The sequence below is a fragment of the Dermacentor silvarum genome, chromosome 6 (genome assembly GCF_013339745.2).
Source record: "Dermacentor silvarum isolate Dsil-2018 chromosome 6, BIME_Dsil_1.4, whole genome shotgun sequence".
Classification (NCBI taxonomy): Eukaryota; Metazoa; Arthropoda; class Arachnida; order Ixodida; family Ixodidae; genus Dermacentor; species Dermacentor silvarum.
Window position 1 is genome coordinate 154,557,066 of NC_051159.1, and position 22,008 is coordinate 154,579,073.

General features: G+C 43.5%; 1 protein-coding gene across 1 annotated transcript in view; it reads left to right on the forward strand.

The window, feature by feature from the left end:
* LOC119456276 (atrial natriuretic peptide receptor 1-like) overlaps window positions 1–22,008 on the forward strand; it is a 163,933-nt gene that overhangs the window by 114,115 nt on the left and 27,810 nt on the right. The window contains exons 8-13 of the mRNA XM_049669661.1: window positions 9,908–10,037; window positions 11,691–11,762; window positions 11,845–11,922; window positions 13,298–13,402; window positions 13,792–13,863; window positions 17,278–17,443. Coding sequence (XP_049525618.1) covers window positions 9,908–10,037; window positions 11,691–11,762; window positions 11,845–11,922; window positions 13,298–13,402; window positions 13,792–13,863; window positions 17,278–17,443 — 623 coding nt within the window. The remainder of the gene's footprint in view (window positions 1–9,907; window positions 10,038–11,690; window positions 11,763–11,844; window positions 11,923–13,297; window positions 13,403–13,791; window positions 13,864–17,277; window positions 17,444–22,008) is intronic.

A 22,008-nucleotide genomic window follows, 5' to 3' on the forward strand; every position in this document is an offset into this window, starting at 1 on the left:
AAAAAAAGCAATCGCCTTTAGCACTTTCCTTCGCCTGGACAAATACGACGCGCCAGTGCGACTCTACAAGCGTGGGAGCCTAGTCGTCCTCAGGGGTTTCTAATTTCAGAGAAAAATGCGCTAATGGAATCTTGTTTTCCCGGCTATCGCGCCGTTTCTAGCTGATGCCCGCTGCTGTTCCTCTTTTTCCGCAGGGGGTTCTCGTGAGATTAAGGCAATGACTGTCGTAGCAACAGCGATCGGACGAAGCGGAGTGAGATCCATCCCGCTTCGAAACTCTCCTAATGCGCATTGCTTCGTACCAAGTACACGAGAGTGCTCGGAAAAGAACCAAGATTGGGGAAGAAAAAAAAAAAAACTATCACGCCATGCAAAGCCTTATTCTAGCTTCAGTCTGTAAATCAGGCAAATGGGTTTGCATAGAGATCCAGCTAGCTGTAATTCCCGTTGCTCCTTCAGTTCGAGTATTTCTGTTTTGGCTCAGTTTGGGACATTTACATTTCTTGTTTCGTGTCAGATATTGTTACCGCCAAAGGACCTTCGCTCAGCGCTATCATTGCGAAACTTTGGAAGCTGCATTTGCGCTTCGCTTGTTGCTTTCCCAACTGATTCCAGGGATGAAGCCACCGACGACTATTTGTCCCGAGGACATCCGCACGGATACGGGCGACATGTTAAGGCTTCAGTGCAAGTCTCTGGGGTGGAGCGGTGAAGCTGTAGTAGCGCTGTGCAGGGAGAATGTCATTAATGCAAAAAACGAAAAAAAAAATAAAGTAAAAGCAGGCTGAAAGATATAGGGGAAAGTGATTCTAGAGCAAGGGCGGAGCTTCTGCTATTCACCGTCGAAAGATGCCTTGAACGAATTTGGAAGGCACAGCGCTAGGGCCACTTCGTGAGGCGCTCGTACATTCATTTAACAACTGACTGTCACAGCACTGACATCTTTTTTAACAATATGAAGTCACGAGTGGGACGACGAAAACTAGTTTGGCATTTATGCGCAATGTGCTGCAGGTTCTCACCGGAGGTTTCCAGGATGATGCCGCAGCAAATATGCGAACTATAAAGTTCATGAGTTAACCACTGTAAGCAAAGAACCCTTGCAGTGGCTGATTGGTTATATATCGCCCACTTGCTAAGCACGAAGTCGTGGGTTCAATTTTACGCGGCGGCGGACGAAAAAAAAGCTATTTGATTACGTACTACGCGCGCGTTAAATAATAATAGCTCATCAAAGTTATTCAGCCAGACTTGTATATGCTGTAATACTGCTAAACAATAACGAATACGATTCTGCGTATGCCTTGCAGCAAGTCCTTTCGAGAAAAAAAATAGCACGATGGAGCATTGAAATGACCTGCGGAAACAAGAAATTGAGTTTCTAGCTATTGACTGCTGCTGTAATAAAAATGAGCAGTGTTTCTAGTTGGGCTGGTTTTTTTTTTGTTTGATTTAAGTAACTTGTTGGCACTGCCAAAGTCCATCCACATAGTTCGGGAAGATTGGTTTGAAAAGCGGTCTAGAACCTACTACTATTGTCAGCAACATCTTCAGAAAGTTGCGACTGAAATGCCGCTAGGTGAGAGTGGTCAGTCGACAACATAGAAAAAGTATTTGGAATGCTAATTTCAATGCGTACTATCTTCTACTTGCATGATAAATTGGTTATTTCTTCCGTTTGTTTTGTCTAGCAATACGGATACACCTGTTGTAGCTGTACTCACATTGAGCTTTCGACAGAACCTCGATTAGGGCTCGATCACTGATCCCCTGTGAAGCATACGCTTTCATATCATAATTCAGGCAATGCACGTACATACTATAAGACGTCGTCCGGTGCGATGTTTTCTTTTAGCGCAGCTGCTCCATTAAGCCCCGAAGAAGAAGGGGACTACAGAATGATGGTGAGTATATGCATATGATCACGATGATATGCACATAAAGCACTCTCAAAATATGTAACAGTGTTACACGACTAAGTGTACACAATCGTTCTATAAGCCACGATGGCACCTTCAATTTTTTGTGCTCACACCAGCTTACATGAAAAGTTACATGCGGGTGCCAGATTTTCAACTCGTGTTTATCGGCACCAAACGGAGCGATGGAGGCAACGTCAATGATAGAGGATCATGAATATCTCCGTGTCCTACTAATCATAATGACGCGACATTTCTTTCGATGCGAACTTATCAAATGGCCAATTGAGCGATAAAGTCGGCGGCGTCTGTATAGCAGCGAAACGGCACCTAAATTGCCATTGGCTGCGACGCCACGTCCCCAGCGCGCCCCGACGACGCCGCCTGCAGACGCGGTTATCTATACTCTATCTCAATAGTTCCCTGCAATACTGTGGAAGCTAGATGACATTTCGTGTCGTCTGCTCAGCGTCTGCTCTTCCATGCGTGGTTGTTGGATTGACGCAACAAATGTTTTGGCGTTGTACTGCGTTTACTTGAACGTGACAGCGGGACTCGATCCCGCTTCATCTATATGCTTTCTCAGCAGTTACTCGCAGCCTCCTTAGCCAGTAGTAATGCAAACGCCCTTATAATGATCACCCGCGCCACGTCGGATGCTCGGCGTCTATTAGGTGTTTGCTCGCCACCGTCATCATGTACCATACTAGAGCAGAGTAGTAAATTAATGACGAAGTGAACAATTCAACCTTTATAGCGTTCCGCATCGTCAATGCATCACGAGTGCTAACGCTGTGGCTGCGTCTGCTAACTGGAAATGAAACCACTTACGGCTTGGCCCCACCACTGTAGCCCTAGCAGCGGCAAAACAACCATCTGATCTCAATACTAACGACAAAACACACCTAATGCTTTGTCGCCAATGTGCGATGACACTAAGCAATGACTGATTTTACCGTTTATTTCTTGCTGTCAGGGCAGAGAGACAGCAACAAGTGCGAATTCGGATCGAAGCGGCCAGTCTAGGCTTATGGGCACTGCCATGTTGCTATATGTAATCACGGTTAGGGCGGCTATTACGATTACCGGCGGTAAACGCCACAGCTAGTTCGCCATATACGACTGCATGCGCAAAGGGCTGAATACGTTTACGTATAGCTGGAATGTAGTATGAACCAAGCAAAAATAAAGCTCTCTAATCCAGTCAATAATCGGACAGTTACGCCCCGAACTATATTACGGAGCGCAATGACATTGCCTATGCCCACCTCGTACCTTCGGCAGTGCTTCAAGTTACTTGAGAGATGTAGTATAGTGACTTGTGCCATGGCCGCTGAATGAAAAAAATCACCAGCCCTTCCCCTGTCGAGAAAATGGGGGTAAGCGAAGCTTGTGTGCGTATGTGACCTTCATGGTGATTTTAGCTCTCTCTCTCTCTCTATCTATCTATCTTTCTATTTCTCTTACTTTCTCTCTCTCTCTTTGTCTCTCTCTTTGTCTCTCTCTATCTTTCTATTTCTCTTTCTTTGTCTCTCTTGTTGTCTCTCTCTCTCTCTATCTTTCTATTTCTCTTTCTTTCTCTCTCTCTCTTTCTCTCTCTCTCTCTCTTTGTCTCTCTTTTATTTCTCTCTTTCTTTCTGTCTCTCTCTGACCTTCGTGGTGATTTTCCTTTTTTCTCCCTCTCTTTTTCTCTGTACTTCTTGCTTTCTCACTTTATCTCTCTCTCTTTATCTCTCTTTTCCTCTCCCTCCTTTTCTCGCTGTTTCTTTTTTGTCCCCGGTATGTCCCATTGAGCTTGAACCCTTTTGGCACTATTGCCAGGATCGGCCCACTTTTCAGCGTGACACTACCACCACCGTCGCCGAAACTTGTGAGCCTATAAAGCTTCGCTTAAAAGGTGCGGCCTGTGGAATGCATGGAAAACAGTGTGATCCGCCGCGGCGCCACACAACGGGGTTGTTGTTGGGTATCGGCATAGCAAATGCGTCAGGAACGCGCTGGGAACGCCGTCGTGCGTGCAAGCCGACGCGCTCCCTCGCCGATGGCTAGTAGCGTCGTCGGCCGCGGCAGGCCGCACCATTTCAAGCGAAGCTTTATAGGCTCACAAGTGTCGGCGATGGTGGTGTTAGCGGTGGCGGTGTCACGGTGAAAAGTGGGCCGATGCTGGCGATAGTGCAGAAAAGGTCCAAGGTCAACGGCACATACTACCAGGGAGAAAAAAGAGACAGAGAGAGAGAGAGAGAAAGAGAGGTAGAGAGAGAGAGAAAGGAAGAAAGAGCGAAAGAGAAAGAAAGAGAGAAAAAGAAGAAGAGAGTGAGAAAGAGAGGGAGAGAACGATAGATATATATAGAGAGAGAAATAGAGAAAGATTGATAGAGAGAAAAGAGAGAAAGAAATAAAGAAAGTCACCACGAAGGTCAGAAAAAGAAATAGAAAGAGAGAGAATGGAAGAGAGAGAAATGAAGAGAGAAAGAGAAAGCAAAAGAGATAAAGAGAGGGAGAGAAAGAAAGAGAGAGAGAGATATATAAAGATAGATAGAGAAAGAGAGAGAAAGAAAGAAAGAGAGAAAGAAAGAAAATCACCACGAAGGTCAGAGAAACAAAGAGAGAAAGTGAGAGAAAGTAAGAAAGTGCTATAGAAAGAGAGAAAGAAATAAAGAGAGAGAGAGAGAAAGAAAATCACCACGAAGGTCAGATTACCACCATTTTCTCCACAGGGGAAGGGCAGGTGATTTCTTTTTTTTTTTTTATCCAGCGGCCACGTTTGTGGTATCCGCGCGTTCCATGCCCGTGTAAGCTCACGCCTGCGTTCTAAATGCGCCTCCGTAAGGCCTGATCAAAACGCGCCAACCATTTAAACGCGCTCGCTTGCCCGCGAGGAGTTCACAACTCGAAGGACCGCTCAGCGTCGTTCAATTGGACATTAATTAGGGAGCCTACATGCAAGCGCTGTTTTAAAACAGCGCTTGCATGTAGGTTCCCTAACAATAATGCTTTCTCATTCCAAACTCATAAGAAGTGCTTAGGTGTCCTCGGATTTTTTTACAATGACGCTGTGTACGAAATTTCTGTGACAATTTTTGTGCGGCGAAGACCATCGTTATATGACGTGAATCGATACCAAACGTAAATGCACCGCAATGCGCATCGGAACCCCGAGTTCGCTTTGATGTTAGATTCAACGACCATAAAATAAAAGTTACTTTGTGTGTATCTCATTCAAATCGGGAAAAAATTATATACGTGGTCGTTTTAACCAGTAATTCGTAATTTTTCTTTCTCACGTCGCTCTCTCCCGGCTCGACTTTGGAGGTTAGCCAAGAGTTTGTACTGTAGCGGCGGTGAAATGTCGAGCAATTTCTCGCATCAGTTAACATTTCTATAGAACTCCCGAAGGATATGAGAAATCGGTATAGCTTTTTCTTCTGTGGATTTTACGTGCCAAAACCAGTTGTGATTATGAGGCACGCCGTAGTGGAGGGCTCCGGATTAATATTTACCACCTGGGGTTCTTTCACATGCACTACAACGCAAGCACACGGGCGTTCTTGAACTTTGCCTCCATCGAAATGTGGCTGCCGCGGCCGGGATTCGATCCCGCGACCTCGTGCTAAGCAGCGCAACACGATATCTAAAGTTTCACTCTCCTTGATGTATCAGTTACTGAGACGGGCATACATCTGAGAAGGATTTCTTTCTTTTTTATTCTGGTAGGTATACCCGAGGCTTCAGTTTCAGTACCGATGTAGCCGAGTACAGTTGTCAGTTTTTAACGGATGTTACGATTTTTGTATTATGAATACGTTTATTGTAATGAAATTATGAGATAATAGAGTGAATAAGTAAGTGCAACGAATCACTTGCGTCAATATTGTGTGCCTTTTTAAGGTATTGAGGCCGTAGGGCACCGGTGCTTTGCTGTAATGCTACCTTGCGGGCTACTAAAATGGCCCAGCACACGAAGTTGACGTCCGAGGTTCAAGAGAAGCCCGTTGGGTGGTGGTGGTGAGGGGGGGGGGGGGGGGTACCCACGCCAACCACAAAAAAAGGAAAAAAGACTTTCCTTTTAAACATGGTTCTATACTACCTGACGGAAACTATGCTGGTGCAGGAGACATTGCTTGTATATTCAAAGCCACAGAGGCGTGGAAGGTTGCCTCTGTTGCCGAAGCATAACCTGCACAGCTTCTCGACTAACTCAAATACAAGTCGAAACAATCGCAAAGTCTAGACTTTCCCATCGGCAGCTCTGTTGTTTCCGCCACGCGGAACTCAACTTATCGTGCCGTGCTTAAACCGCGACGCAGGAATGCGCTGTGCCGGTCGGATTCGCCACCCTTTGAGCCATCTCCTTTGCTCGCCAACGTGACGCGACGTCCCTTGCATGAAGAAGACACGCCAAACGTATGCATGGCGAACGTGACAGGCTAGCGTGCGGCGGCGAAGCGACGCCATCGGAAATCCGACGTGCGGCATTTTTTCCGCACGCATGCATAATCGCAACTGGCAGATGGCAGTTGGGACAGAGCACGACAGCCACACCAGGCGTCGTCGACGAGCCCACGCTAACTCTCTTCCGGATAGCTGTGAAAGGTAAACGTGGGTACGTCGTGAGGAGGAAGCGCTCGAGCTATAGTATAGCTCCAATTATGCCCTTTCGTTATTTTTCGATCCGCTTCACCAAGATGCACAGTGTTTGGCAGGTGCGAGAAATTACATAAGTTGGCATGAGGTAACGCAGCTTTCATATCTTTATGCTCGAGAACGAAGCGCAGGCTTGGATAAAAGAAGCCTGCTTCAACGTATGTACACCGAAATAAAGAAGATGTAGGCGGCGTACACTACTGCCTTCTTCACAGTGTAGGCCGTAGGGGTGGTCACCGTCGCTGGAAAGAAAACATGTTCGAGGTTTACGCTTAATTTATGGGGGCTGGAAGTTTTGTCCGATTTTGGTCCCAGTTTTTTCCAAGTTTTGTCCAGTGGGCTTCACTTACGTTGATCTGCTTTCACGAAAGTGGTGACGAGATGCGACGGATTACCGCCTTGCGAAAAAAGGTCTCGAGATGCGCGTCCACTGATGTCCGCAACTTTTCATTTCAGTTCGTGTCCTCGTGATATTACGCACAGTAACCATGTTTTGCCACTGTGTGCTGAACTGTCTGATTTCGAGGCCCGCCGACAACAAAGAGGTTGGGCGTTTCTTCCGTAGCCTACCCCGTTACTGAAGCCATGTGAATGCGCCTAAGAGACAAGCCCGAAAGGAAGGACAGACACGCTAGTTCAACTAGCTGTGTTGACCAACTCATGTTACTGTCCCTTCAATGCCAGGCAGTGACTGAAAGGACACGCCTAAATTCCCCCAACGCTAGACTGAGTTTTAATCAAAATTCTCCGTGTACTGTGCATTGGGTGCACGTTAAAAGCCCCCGGTGGTCAAAGTTATTCTGGAATCTATGACACCAAACTTAATCTATGACATCAAACTGAAAGAAGAGGGCACATGTAGTCGGTCAGAGGCGTGTTTTGTTAACCGTATCCGGCGATACCTATTTTGCTTCTTCATTGGCGAAGTTTGCTCAGTCATGACAACAGGTTTCGATTCATTCGAACTGTCTACCAACTAGGCCTTTAAACTTTTCGATATAATTATTTGATAACTAACTAAATAAATAAATAAATAAATTATTTTTTTATTAATATTGAAATCCCCTTTCTGAGGTTTTTAGCAGGGTGCTTTACAAATTATAATAGTCAACAAAATTTGCACAAACAGTAACAATACCGGTTTCACGTAAACCTGATAACGCAACAAAAAAATGTAATGCAGTCACTCTAAACTATATACAAATGATTTGAGCGTTGGCGATAGCACAGAATCATTAGTCGTTATTCCACTCGGCAAAAGTTCTCGGAAGAGAGGAATATTTAAAACAATTATTAATAGTAGTGAACGGTGTTATTGATACATCATTTCGTTGCCTAGTGGCATATCAAGATGACAATTTAATCAGTTCTGTCATGTCAATGTTATAATGACCTTTAATTAATTAATGGAGAAACTTCAAACGCGATTACTTAAGGCTTGTAATTGGCTGCTTTCGACAATAGACCAGTTATCGATGTGTGGCCGAAACTGATAAAAACAAAACAAACTGCCTTTTTATTTACTCTTTACAGTTGGTCAATATTTATTTTTGTGTAGGGGTCCCAAATAATTGCAGAAAATTGAGTGTTGGTAATATAACTGCCTTGTATGCCAGCAGACGAACTTGAGGTGTAGAGTGCTTAAGAGCTCTTCGAAGGAAGTACAGCCTACGGGATGCATTGCTGGTAACAAGATTGATGTGTTTAGTCCAGCTGACGTTTCAACAGCGGAGCTGTTTAAGCCGGGCGTAATGTGTCAACCGCGAACAGAAAATGTTGGCCGAACCTGGCGGTAGTGCAGATAAGGTCCAAGTACAATGCACATAGCCTTGTGAACTAGTGAAGTTGAGCCTGCCTAAGTCTAGATAACCATGATTGGGACTACTTAAGCTTAGTAAATCATCGATAGCCAATCAATAGCTAATCGATATTCGACAAATAATTAATAAATTCCGGGAAATGCTTGGGATGACTTGGTAGTGCTTAGCATATATATAGCCGAAATACGTGGCCAATACTTTGCGATGGCCAATCAATAGCCAATCAATAGCTAATCAATAATCGATCGATAATAAATAAATTTTAGAAAATGCTGGGGATGACTTGGTAGTGCTTAGCCTAGCCCAAAAGCCAGGACTAGCTAGGTGCCCACCAGCTCCGCTGTCTCTTTGGCATGGCGCCTCCAGTGCAAGCTACGCTAAACCTTTTGGTGACCAAACCACCTATATACTTATACTCTGTAACTTCAGAGAATATAAGAAGTTCTGAATATATAAGTTCTATTATTTCCGTAGTTTTTACATAGGTATTTCCACAGTGTGATAGCGCTCTTGAACACTTAGTGTACAAGCGCTAGCGAATATTGAAACAACAAACTCAGGCAGCGAAACCACCAGAACCAAATTTAGCACAGTCAGCATTACTAATACACCGCAATTACCGTCAGTGACTCTATCGGGATACCGCGAGGCGTCTAGGACTGTCGCTCAGCGGTCTCACAAAGAGCATTTCTTAATCCAAATGCTATCAGGAATGTTGCTTAAGCCCTGCGCAAACAGGAATAGTGACGACACATGGAAAGTGCTCCCTTACGCAACCGCGTTTCAACACTCAGGCTTCATTTAAAAGCGTCGCCATGGGACTGTATTTGAGATCTGTGATGCTCCGCTTTAATGGTGCGACGTTGCCGACACTGCGAAGGACCGCAGGCAACGCGCCACGTGCTGCGCGAGCGCTCTTGCTGTGACTACAGCACACGTACCTGCACTAGGCCATCAACAAAATAATAATAATAGTAAATTAAAGCAGGAAATGGGTTTACTCGTGTAGGTCATAGATAGGTGCCATCCTTAGATTTTATTCTGTATATTTTTGGTCGAAAGCCATATGCCGAATCTGCATGCTTGAATTCCACCGGAAATTCCAGTCTTCTTTTTGCCCCACACAAAGTATTGCACAGGTGCAAGTTTGTTTCTTCAATACACTGGGTGAAGAAAATTCGTTACTCATGAATTTAACCCGAATTTTATACTGAGAAGCATGACACTTAGGTCACAGTACGCAGACCATTGTCGAGTAAATGCGACGGTCTCTAGAAAAGTGCTCAAGAGCCTCGCAGTGAGTTTTCCCTGTGATTCTTATCCCAATGTGTTGAACCACTCTGTGCATGAACATAGTGAAAAAAAAAGAAAATGAATGGATGAATAAAAAAATGAATGAATGGGTGATGGCTGGTGTTACGAAAGTAGTAGAAAAATAACTTGCCTTTGAAAGATGCTCTGTAGCCCTCTGACGATCCGGCATTCCCCTTGTCTATAATCGTAACCGGCGCTCTGCACACGCAGGCACTTCAAGTTAGAAGCCGAGCTGGCCTCCATGACATGGAAAATCCGCTGGGACGAGATCTCCAGCTCACCACCGGGCCACTTCAAGAAATTCGGTTCTCGAATGAGCCTGACGAGAGCCAGCCTCGCTGTAAGTACTTCGAGAGGAGTGTGCTGCCTCCCTGACCCGCTTTGAATTACTCGACCCACGGGAGGCCCCAATTAGCTCTTTGCGCAAGCCGACGCGACCGCTTTGAGAGTGCAGTTCAAGTACGCCAGCTATGACAACTCGCTCGTTCCAGCTAATATGAATCTCCAGCACGAAAGTTACCAGGTGTTGGTCGCACGGCTGTCCTTGCCAGAGGGCGCAGTCTTTACTCAATATCCGGTGCTCCTCTATACGGCGTACGTGTTGACTGCTCCAATCATTGACTGGATCTGGTTGGAAACGTTGACGAAGAAAGCCAAATTCAACGGCAAAACAAAAACAATACTTTGAACCATGACTGATTCGAAGGTTCAAAAAAGAGTTACTCGAGGCTGTAACATCAATACAGGTAGATCACGAGTGTTTTTAAGGAACGTGTTTGCAACATCGACAGCAACTTCTACCTGAGCAAATCGGAATAAACGGATACGCCCTGCTGTCGTTACTATGATCGTGGCAAGAGTGCAACCAATTTTCGATCACAATGCCTTTTGAGAATTTAACTTGCTCACTCAGAGGTTGTCGATGAACGTCGTGACATACATTTAAAGAAATACGTACAATTGTCGTTTCATTTATTCGATTTTTTATGACAATGATAGTGTGCTCAAAAGAGGGAGTGAGCGAGTCATGTTTCAATCTTCGCCGCTCCTGGATAAAAGAAATTATGTTTGTTACAACCGTATTTCATGAAACTTTCAGTCTAGAATTCATCTTTCACTTTCTCTGTACATAATAAGTAGCGGGTTGTGTTGAAACGTATTCCCTTGTAAACGTTCACAGTTTGCTTCACCACTTTACGCTGTTTAATCAGGGACGTCACATATTCTTTAAAAAACACGCACTTCAAATGAATCTCAGTGATGGCTGCAACCAAGCTAGATCCTGTTTTCGAGCTTTTCTGAGAAAAATATATTTAGAAGGTCAGAATAATACAAGATCATACCAATAACTTGGAGAATCAGTAATTATTGTGATTAAGGTATGTATTAGCTATGATTAAGTTATGTATTGCGGCGGCTGCTGCTTATGGCGCTGCCGCGCGTGGCCAAGTGGGCCCTATCATGAAAGCAAGCTGCGATGTCGCGACAGAGTGCGGCGAATGCTGATAGCTTCACGCGTGCTGTGTTTTCGCCGCTTAGTTCGCTTTGAAGCGAGAGGCAGCACGAAGGTCAATTTCCTCGCTGCTGCGGCAGCGCTTCCTCACTCCAGCGTTTTGACAGCGAGTGACCGCTGTCATCGATTGAGATGTGTTCATGTCTGCTTGTGCGCGCGTGACACCATGCTTGTTAATTTAGTTGGTTAGCGAATGTTTACAAGTTTATACGGCCGATGAAACTACTATTCGTATTTCGTATAGCTGTCTACTAATTTGATATCGCAATCGACGCTTCGCCTTTCGGCGGAAACTGCGACTTTTTTTATACACACAGACATTAACAATCAGCTCTAAGCCACTGAAACTCTATGCCACGACACAAAGTGAATGTATGTCCCGAACACAATAAAAACGCAGAGGTATGTCGTCGACTTCATCATCGGAATAAGGGTAACAAGACAGCCTGCATATCAAGTTTTCTTATTTGATTTTTACAGAGCTCGAATTCTTCAGAAGCTATCTTCTTCGGCGGCCGGCGCCAACTCTTTATCGGCACTGGCTTCTACAAGGTGAGCGGACATCGACACAACCTTTCAAGTGTCTCCTACGATCTCATAAATCTCTTACCGTTGTGCCCTGACTCATACCCAGGGCCAAGTTGTTGCGATAAGACCTTTCAACAAGTTGAAGCTGGAAATCACTCGATCACTGCTAATGGAGCTGAAAAACGTAAGTATACTTTGCGGTCTAACCACAAGAATATATAGGGCGGTATCCTAAATAATAATAAAAAAAACACGTCAACCACCTGACAGTAGCCTAGGATACAAAAGAAATTCATATGGGCCTTTGAGAAAAAAATATTCGTAGTTGAAGAAACATTTGGCCTTGTACGGGGATCATACCCAGGACCAATGCCTGTCCAGGGCACTCTTTTCGATCATTTGAGCTAACCAGGAAGCCAGCAGAAGGTTGGGCCCAGGTTGAAATATCAAAACTCGAATCTCAGGGACCGTCGCTACGGCGAATAATATCTGCGGAAATAAAGCTTATAATAATTTTTTGTGATATAAAAGGCGTGTGTATAGCATAGATTATTAGCATGAATAATTTTTTCTTTGCTTCTTGCTTTCACAAACTTAACTATGTAAGACCTTCACAACATCATGATATATATGAAGTTGGAGGTAACCAGGGGGCAAAACACAATATTATAATCAATGAAAATTTGGGAGTTTTACGTGCTAGAACTGCAATATGATTATGAGTAGACCGTGGCGGGGGACTATGGATTGATTTTGACCACTTGAGCTTGTTTCACGTGCACCTAAATCTACTTACACGAGCGTTCTCACATTTCTCCCACATCGAAATGCGGCCACCGCGGCAGCAAAGAACATCATATGGCGCTTTTATTAAAACAAATTTTTCCCATCTACCACACTGAAATTCGCGCCCGATCTCTAACTTTTATACACGGCGTACCATCGTAATTCAAGAAAAAGCGTGGTTGGGTGCATCAATCATTTTATATCAGTTGGGGTTAAGGCTTTCTATCGGATGAAATTTTCGAAACGATGGCTTGGCGATCAGATTTCGGGCTAGATATCGCCGAACATCAAGCCATATAATGGTCATTCGAAGAAAACGAAGGTTGCTCTACTATTTCATGCTGCTCTAAAATTCAACGGTCACGTTGTTTAAACCGCACAAAGTATCGGCGTCATTCCTCATCAAAGAAAATTAAAACAAGTTGTTCACATTTGTTTCGGGCCATGTAAAGTACATTCGTACAAAAAAAGCATGGAAATCAAAGTTGAGTGAAATATTTAGTGTGGTAATTAATAAATGTGCTCAATTGGTTAGCTGAGCTATCGCCAATTGGAAACTTTCTCTAGTGTACCAAAAACGCTAATATGACCTAATAAGTGCACCGTGCTTAAATTGGAATTTGGAAATATTAAGTGCGGCGTATAAAAAATGGTACGTTGAGCTTTGTGGGGCATTTTTTTGCTGCACGTCCCGTGGTGCAAGACTTACACATGCCGCTGATCGTTAATTGGAAAGCGTTCGTGAATTATGAGGGCGGTATATTGGCTTTCAGATGAAAGATCTGCAGCACGATCATATCGTACGCTTTCTGGGAATTTGCGAAGAACCTCCTCACTGCTGCCTGGTCACGGAATACTGTCCACGAGGAAGTCTACAGGTGGGGACTTCTTTGCTGCCGGGTATCGAGAGGGCCTTCTTGTAACTCTCTAATACAATGGAGGCTAGATTCGGACAGATGGTTCATTTCTTTTGCTTCGGAGCTTACGGGTAGCAAAATCTTGTTTTCCTATTTTCTTTCAATCTTCCAATAAGAATAAAGACAATCAATACCTACTTTTGTTAAGTGTAGAACGAGACAAAATGGAAAACGAATCTGTTAGAAACAGCCACCAGATGTTTAATTATTTGTATCTTTCAAGTAGCATTTGCATGACTGCAGCTGTTTGAGGCCCGGATTACATGATGCTACATATGTGTTTGAGGTAATCTACCGGTATTTATAAAAATGCCGTGAGTATTTACCACACAATTGTGCGCTTTTTTTAGGACATTCTTGAAAACGACGAGATCAAGCTCGACTGGATGTTTCGCTATTCGCTCATGCACGACATTGTAAAGGTAAGCCCATACTTTAAAGGAGACGTCGCAGCTACAAAGGGTAAAGGCTACGAGAGAAGTGGGGTAGTGACGCCGCGTAGAGGGCATTTCATCCTTTACGTAGTAATGGTCACCAAAACATAATTTCTTTGCAAGCACTACATTTTACGATACGAAAATGTTATTATTATATTTGGTTTGTGCACATATACACACAAGGACACGAAGGAAATAGGGAGGGAGCAAGCCGACAACTGCCACAGAGAGGGGCACAACGCCTGCCTACTCTTTCAGGAGGAGGGAATAGAGTAAATAAAAATAGGAGGAAAGAAAAGAGGAAATAAATGAAGGAGACACCAACAGAACAAAACAAAATACAAATAATGTCTAAAAGCGAGAGGCCAAGTCAGTGTCCTTCAGAAATGTTAGCTGGTCACGTCGAGCAGAGCACCCCCTTGGAAATGACGCAATCGTCAAGGGTCGCACACAACAGCCCAACAAGTCTATATTTTAGAATGGTTCAGTGCAGTAACGCATAACCACTGAATTATGAGTGGACTAGGTAGGACGCGTTTAAAGCTATATTTTTCTTCCTTCACTGTAATAGAACTTGCGGTAAGATGAAAAGAAAAAACTTGGAGGACGCTTAGCTTCGCCTTTAAGAGTGTAATCCGATAGCATTCAAAGATCACTGACTGCTTCTCACGCTTCCCGGCAACTGCAGCTTATGCAACCATGCTTAACCGGGAAACTCTTGCGGGAAACGCTACGCACGACAGCGAGCTTTCTGGTAGAAACGGGGCCTCTTGCGCGGGCCGATCCCGAAGGAGGTGCACAGCCGCGCCAGAAAAAAAAAAAAAACATCATTTTCAGATTTATGTTATTGTTTCGCGGTTTTAACGTTTCATTCCAAGAATATTTAGCCTAAAAGCATGCGCTGTCGGCGTTGTTTCATGACATTTGTTTGTAGGCTCAAAATTCCGGTGAATACCTTTGTCAAGAATGTCAGACAAGGTATCAGTAACTTTAGTGGTAGAATGGTGTAGCAATATAACCCGCATATACCGCATGTCATTTAAAAAGGCGTGCCATATACATACACCTAAATATATGCAGAAATTTTCGCTGACTGACGCCCACACCGGATTTTCTGCGACACGGGGCGCTTAACGCTATCGAGTTAAAAAAAAGGCGCCAAACAATCTCGCAGTAAAGTGGAAGGCTAAGCAGGTTGGAATTGATGTATTCTTTGAATCGGCGTGAAAAACGACAACACAAAAAGGAAGGACGCAGGACGAGCGCTGTATAACAAGTAAAGTTAAGAAAAAACAGACAAAAAAGAAAGACGCCATTTGCGTGCGTATTTCATTAGGTAACATGGAGTAAATCGCGAAGCATTTGCGCCTCACAAGGTAACAAACAGATAAACGGCACCGAAACGTATTCTTCATGCCTCTTTTATATGCATGTAAAAGTCTTGTATGTGAAAATCAGCGCGTCGTTTTCCACGCTGATTCAAAGAATGCAACAATATCGCACACACTTAGCACATCTGCCGGGCGGCTGGCTCACAAACCTATTGGCCTTTCGGCAGCTGTCATATTTTAAGTTGAAAGTTGTCAGTGACAGCTTTTTAGCTAACACGGGAAAAATATCAAGCATGTTGAAGCACGGCGGAGACTCAGTACTTGTGCCTGATGCTTGCCAACAAAACCTCGTCGGATTGTAAAGCAGGGGTCGAAATAAGGCGGTAGTTCTTTCGCTTAAACTTACCAAAAAGTGCAGCCTTTTAGTTTGCAAAAAATACTTTGGGTGATGTTCGCCTACTTGTAACACATAGAGTAGCCTATTTCTTCAACGATGTAGGCCATGTAACAGAGACCTATTGTTCGAAAGACATATTTATGGCAATAAAATTGTCGTAGTACTGTATACTCTACCCCTAGTTTTAACCTGTTGAACAATAAACGATGACCAAAGAATAACACTAACACGAGAAAGCAGGATGGCGCTGGTGCTGTGGAGTCCTTCGTGTCTTGCCTTTGATTTTATTTGTAATAATTGTTGCTGACAACAGAAAATGGCAGAAAATATGGCATTTATTATTACAACGCGAGCATTACCAGTTTTTATTCATTAAAGTTCTGTCCGTCTTAATGAATACTCTCTTTGGAGTCTTTCTTTTTCCATTGTTAATGATTTCCACCAAGGAAATATCACTATATTCATATTTCTACCACAGTAATCTTGCGGGATAAGAACGAGAATCAAGAATATATCAAGGAGCATAAGACATCGATAAAGACAATGTGCACAGAGGCAGAAATACGTTCTGGCCTCACCAGCCATTTACACAAGACGGAGAACAAAAAACAAATGAGGCATCACCATCTATTTGAAGTAGGAATGGGAAGCGGTAAATATCTAAACAACGCAGTCTATTCCTGTCACTGCCTTTAAAATGATCGCTTTCTTGACTGCTGTACTCGTGAAGAAAGGAAAATCAAAGCCCCTTTCTTAAAGAAACACTGTTAAATGCGAATCTTTCTCCCATGCAAACTGAATCAAAGTCAAAGTACGAAGCCAACGACCACGCAACGAACCCAAGAAAAGCTGAGCGACCCGATGCGATTCATATGTGATTTGATTGCTAGTTTAGGATTGTATTTTTTGAACGTTGAAGTTGAATGAAGACACATTTCGTTAAGTTGCACAGCCTTTATTTTAGATCATGTAGCCGTTGACTAAACGCACACACTCACACTTTGACGGACGACTCTACACTTGCACAGTGTTGCCTTGATCGCTGTGGTAGATGGTCAGCGGATCTGCCGTTGTCGATGCACGGGATCGGCCTTACGGGCATGATCGCGCTCGCGCCTACGTTCGCGTAGGGCAGCCTCTTCTGCCGTGCGCTGCACCCACGGCCTACCCATGGTGACTGCCACGAATGCATTGCGTGACGCGCGTAATGCAATGCAGATATATACAGTTCGTCTAGGTAGCGTGGCGTTGTAGTTTCCATTGTTCTTATCGGTACAACTGCGATTGTAAACTGTAGTGTTCTGCGATACGTATGTCATGAGCCGTTGATCTATTGTGTGCGCAGATGCGCAGATAGTTCCACTGTGTAAGTTGGCTTTCCTGCAGTGCGTTTTCGGCGCTCACGGAAGAATCACTGAGACATAGAAAGCTTCGCTTTAACGATTTCTACACTAGTCCAATGACGGTAGGTTTCCGCTTCCAACATTATCAATGACGACGCAAAGTACGTAGTAGACAAGGAGGCAATGAGATATTATGCTTCTCTGGGTGTATTTTTTAAACTCATCTTTGTTTCTCGCTCCACGTCACCGTTTATGGTGAGGCAACAATCATAAGTTTTGTTGCAACCGGCCCCTTCCCCACCTTTTCCTTTTGTGGTTTAATTCCCAGGGCATGGCCTACTTACACAACAGCGTCATCCACAGTCACGGAAATCTTAAGTCGTCAAACTGTGTGGTCGACAGCCGATTCGTGTTGAAGATCACTGACTTCGGACTGCACTGCCTCCGTTCGTCTGACTCGAACGAAAACCATGACTCCTACGCCTACTGGAGACGTACGTAGTCTTTTCGTTTAATTATTAATATGAATGGCTATCGTGAGCAATCTACGTACTACCACGCAAAGTTCAAATGTCAATGTACTGTCTGCTATTTCTACCTAAGAACGTTTTACTTTAACCCACGTGCACGTTAAAACAACTTATATTCTCTCCTGTGTTTTTACACCTTGCTCTCAAGCATCATCCTTATATTGTCACTTCAATAATGCACGCTGAAGAAAAAAACCAATGCGGTTGATAAACCACTTTAGCTCATTAATCGGTCGTGCAACGTTTCGCTCCAAGAGAAGAAAAGGGGAATAATTTAGTACAAACCTATACAATCGTAGTTTATACGGCATGGTTACTATTAGAAACCATGCTTTCGAACGAGCATAAAAGCACAGGCTGGATGAAATATGTTGTGGTTGTTTTGTAATTCTTGAGAAGTACCTCGCTTCACTACCGTAAATTTTTTCGCAGAATCTCAGAGGGTCACGTAGTAAAAGAAAATTTTCTTATCCATCTCACGCCAATAGAATGCTACAATTCGTGTCCCTAAAAGGACTAACAGACGTTGGGCCGCTTTTACAAAACTGGCCGCAGGAGACGCTCTAGGCAAGCTTAACCAATGTTCGTGGCTGAACGCGAAAAACTCAGACTGAACGTCCTGCAACTCAAATAAACGCTGAACTGTAGTTTCAGATGCGATATGGTTTATTATTTTCCTTCAGCTTCGTGCTTATTGAGCGTCGTGAATATAATGGCGCTGCGATTGAGAAACCTAAGGTAATTACCTCATGAAACCGGAAATAGAAGCACAAACATGCCTCATCAACATCTTTATTTGGGTAATACAGGTGCATACTACCGCAGTCAGCAGAGCTCATTAAGCTGAGCAAGGATCACTAAAAATTAAAAAAGTTGTTGGCAAATGGAGCAGTAATTTCGAGGCGGTGATAACGAATACGGCGACGTTAAACTTTGGCCGTTTTGATCGCATGGTCGGAGATACAACGAGCAGAAAACGTGGAATATTTTAGTCCATGCTCGGTATGGTCAGCACCTCCTTTCGCCTTAATCGTTTTTCATTGGCTGCTCTGATATTATACTGTTCAACAAGAAGAGTTAACAAGTAAGACACTCTGGCGCATAACTTAACCCGAACGACAACGCCATAGCCGACATTAAAATACACTGCGGGCTCTATTAATCCCTGTTTTGCACGATTTCGTCACAATGAGAAACACTGCATGAATAGGCGTATAAATTACAGGGGAGACTCAATTTTAATGGCCTGTTCACTCATTAAACCTAAGACAATGTAGTGGAAAATTACGGCCTTTAGCTGCGTAGAAATTGCGAATATAGAACACCATCCACTCTGCAGAAGCAAACAGACCAGTTATCAGTGTTGGAAATATTACTTGATAAAAGCATTCGATGAGCATTATAAAGCTTATTTTCTCATTTCGGCTGCATGAAATTATAATATCTTTAGCATTTCTAAGCTCTGGACGACACGTCATCAGCAATACATGAGCTGCAAATAGGATCCCCAAACAAGTAATGGTTCCAGAGACGGCGGAATACTCAGCAATACAAAAGTGTTATGTTGAAAACGTTAATGACATATATCTATGCTAAGTTATGCAATCGAAAGACCAGCGACATATTTTGCGATACCCAAAATAACACACAGACACACACACACACACACACACATATATATATATATATATATATATATATATATATATATATATGTATATATGTAGCTAGAGTGAGTGTTCATCTAGAAATTACATTGCCCCTTTTCGACACTCATAAGCCGTCATGCGGTGCTTTATCATCTCTAACCATTACTGCACATTAGAAGACTGCAAATGCACTTTTTTTCTGGCAGTAAATAGTGGTATAAGTTACTGAAGTGACATGATTTGGTTTTTCAATTGATTAAATAATTTTTTTTATTATTTGTCGACATCATCCGCTTTGTCCCTTATTGAATACCATTACTGTGTTCACTGTCTGTCTCCTAATTTACTTGAAGATAATCAGTTCTTTCTAAAAGGGCTAATGAATACATTGTAGGATAAAAAACAGGGAAACGTTCTGAATGTTTGATAATCCTAAATTTAAAAAAAATTACAGGAGAGTTACTTAAAATGAGATGCACAACCTTCCCGCTTAGGCAGGAGTCTCAGAGCACTACGAACTACAGGAAAGATGAATTTGATATTGATGCGGAAAGAAAACAAACAGTGACATAACAGCAATATGAAAGAGAGGAAATCCATTAAAATGCATGGTAAAGCAATCTCTCATAATCTTCAGTGCGACAACACCTGTGACAGGAAGCACTGCGATAGTGGACCGATAAAATGCGTACGATAGCTTGTCCGGTTCTCCGTAATCCATTTACGCTTATAGCGGTGTTGTCAGTGACGAGACAACGAGCTCTGTGAGATTGGTAAATTTAGGCAAGCTAGACATGAATAATTTTCTTATTTACTTAATTTCTTTAGAGCCTTTTCTCTGTCTTATTGTCCGTGTCATCATTTAGACTCTTTCTTTAAGAGGAATCTTTTGCTCGCGGGCTCCTACGTAAATGCATAACAACAAATAAATCGTTTTTCTCGGCAACAATTGCAACAAATTTGATTATGTTTGGTGCATTGAAAAGAAATACATTACAATAAAGGGAGTCTACTAAGGAGATTTTTCATTTAGGCCGCCAATAAAAAAAAGTTGCAGTGGCTTAGCTCGGCTATGCCAGGATATACGTAGCGTTAGCAAAGGTTCAGCTGATTATTCTTAGCTTTCCTTGTTGTCTCCTACGCTCAACCGCTAATTGCCAGGCAACTACTTCGGGATCCGATGAGTCAAGCTTCTCCGTTCTTCTGCGCTGTTGAGCAGCATTTGCGCTCTCCTTCTCCATGGCTATACCACACTGGCAAACGCCAGTCAGAAGCGCAGCGGCTCCAGCGCAGTGTCAGACGGCGACTGCACGGCGAGCGCGCGCCGCCGCCAGTGCGTCTACCACGGCTACGACGTCACTCCTCTGGAATGCGCAGACCGGCGGCGGTGAGTCGCGCGCGGCGGCGGCGGAGTGCGCGAGAGGTGCCGGCTCCGGTGGCTCCGGTGCGCAAGCCGTGTGACATCACTGATCCTTGCGCATGCGCAGCACGGCTCTTGATGTGCCGCGCGAAACGGCCTTGGCTAGGCCAGTGTAGCTAACGCTACAAAACGAATTGTTGAGCATTGCAAAGTTGAAAAAAAAAAAAGGTTATCAATTTTCTAATTCTTTAACACATCGATAAAAAACGATATCACAAGTCCGTAAACTGCATGTATTATTATAATAAAGGCGAACAAAGTTAATGTATTATAAAGCGCTTTGAAGTGCACCACTTATTTGTGAGTAAGACTTTTGCAAAAGTCTAATACACACAGTAACAATGTCGTGTAAGCTGTAAATTATCGTAGAAAATTTGTTCGCAGGAGATGGCCTACTAGACCCAGTTTACAGAACTGCGATATCTGTTTGTGATGCATAGTTACGGATTTGTAAACTTTATGCTTGAAGTTTTTTGAAACCTATCAGTTTTGGGGAACTTAAGTAAAAAAAAAAATCACTGCCCTAAATTCAAAATTTGCTTCTTACAAACAATAAAATTTAACTTTCTCCTTTAGGTGCAACACGTTTAATTGAAATCAGTCTTGCAGTCGCCCCCCATAAAAGCATTTCTGCATTTTACATGTCTTTGAACAGAGACATCAGAGTCATCGGTCCCCAAACTAAAGCTTCCTCTTAAATACAGTACTTAGGATCAATTAAGGGTATTGCAGTGTGCGGCTGGGCAAGGACATGGGTAAACGTGGACCCTTGTCGTAGCTCGTGGGTTGGCAGGTGATGCATACTGCATTTGACAGACATGTATTCGGCGATGAAGTGGCCGTTAGAACGCCCATATGTGATAGTTTCGTCATCCTTTATATGTATTTTTATAGAGATCGCCATGTTGGTGCACAGATGCTATATGCATTCACCAAACAGTTGACACGCGCTGTGACACACTTGTTCGCACTTTGATGTGACGTTGGCTATTACAGCAAAGCTGTGGTTCCCCCAGAATTGTTTCCGCGTGTAGAAAAAAAAAACGATCATCATCAGCATTCCGCCTCGATGTGCGTGGCGGCTTCCCGCCATTTGTGCCTTAGCATAGGTGTCAAAACGGATGACTAACCTGACTGATAGGTCATGACATCGATAATATCACATGCTCGTCACTTACGTCACGATTAATGATAATAAAATCACGTGTGGCGCATACGCACATTGGATATGCGGGTATGAAACAGGGACAATAAATAAAGAAGGAAAGAAAGATAGAAGGAAGCAACGAAGGAAGCAAAGAAATAATGAGCGAATGAAAGAAAGAGAGAAGGACGGAAGGAAGGAAGGAAGGAAAGAAGGAAGGTAAGAAAGAAATCACGAGTGGCTCATACCCGCGTTTGATATGTGGGTATGAGCCGCCGAGAGCAGGAGCGGGAGAGATCTCACAGGATCCTGACGC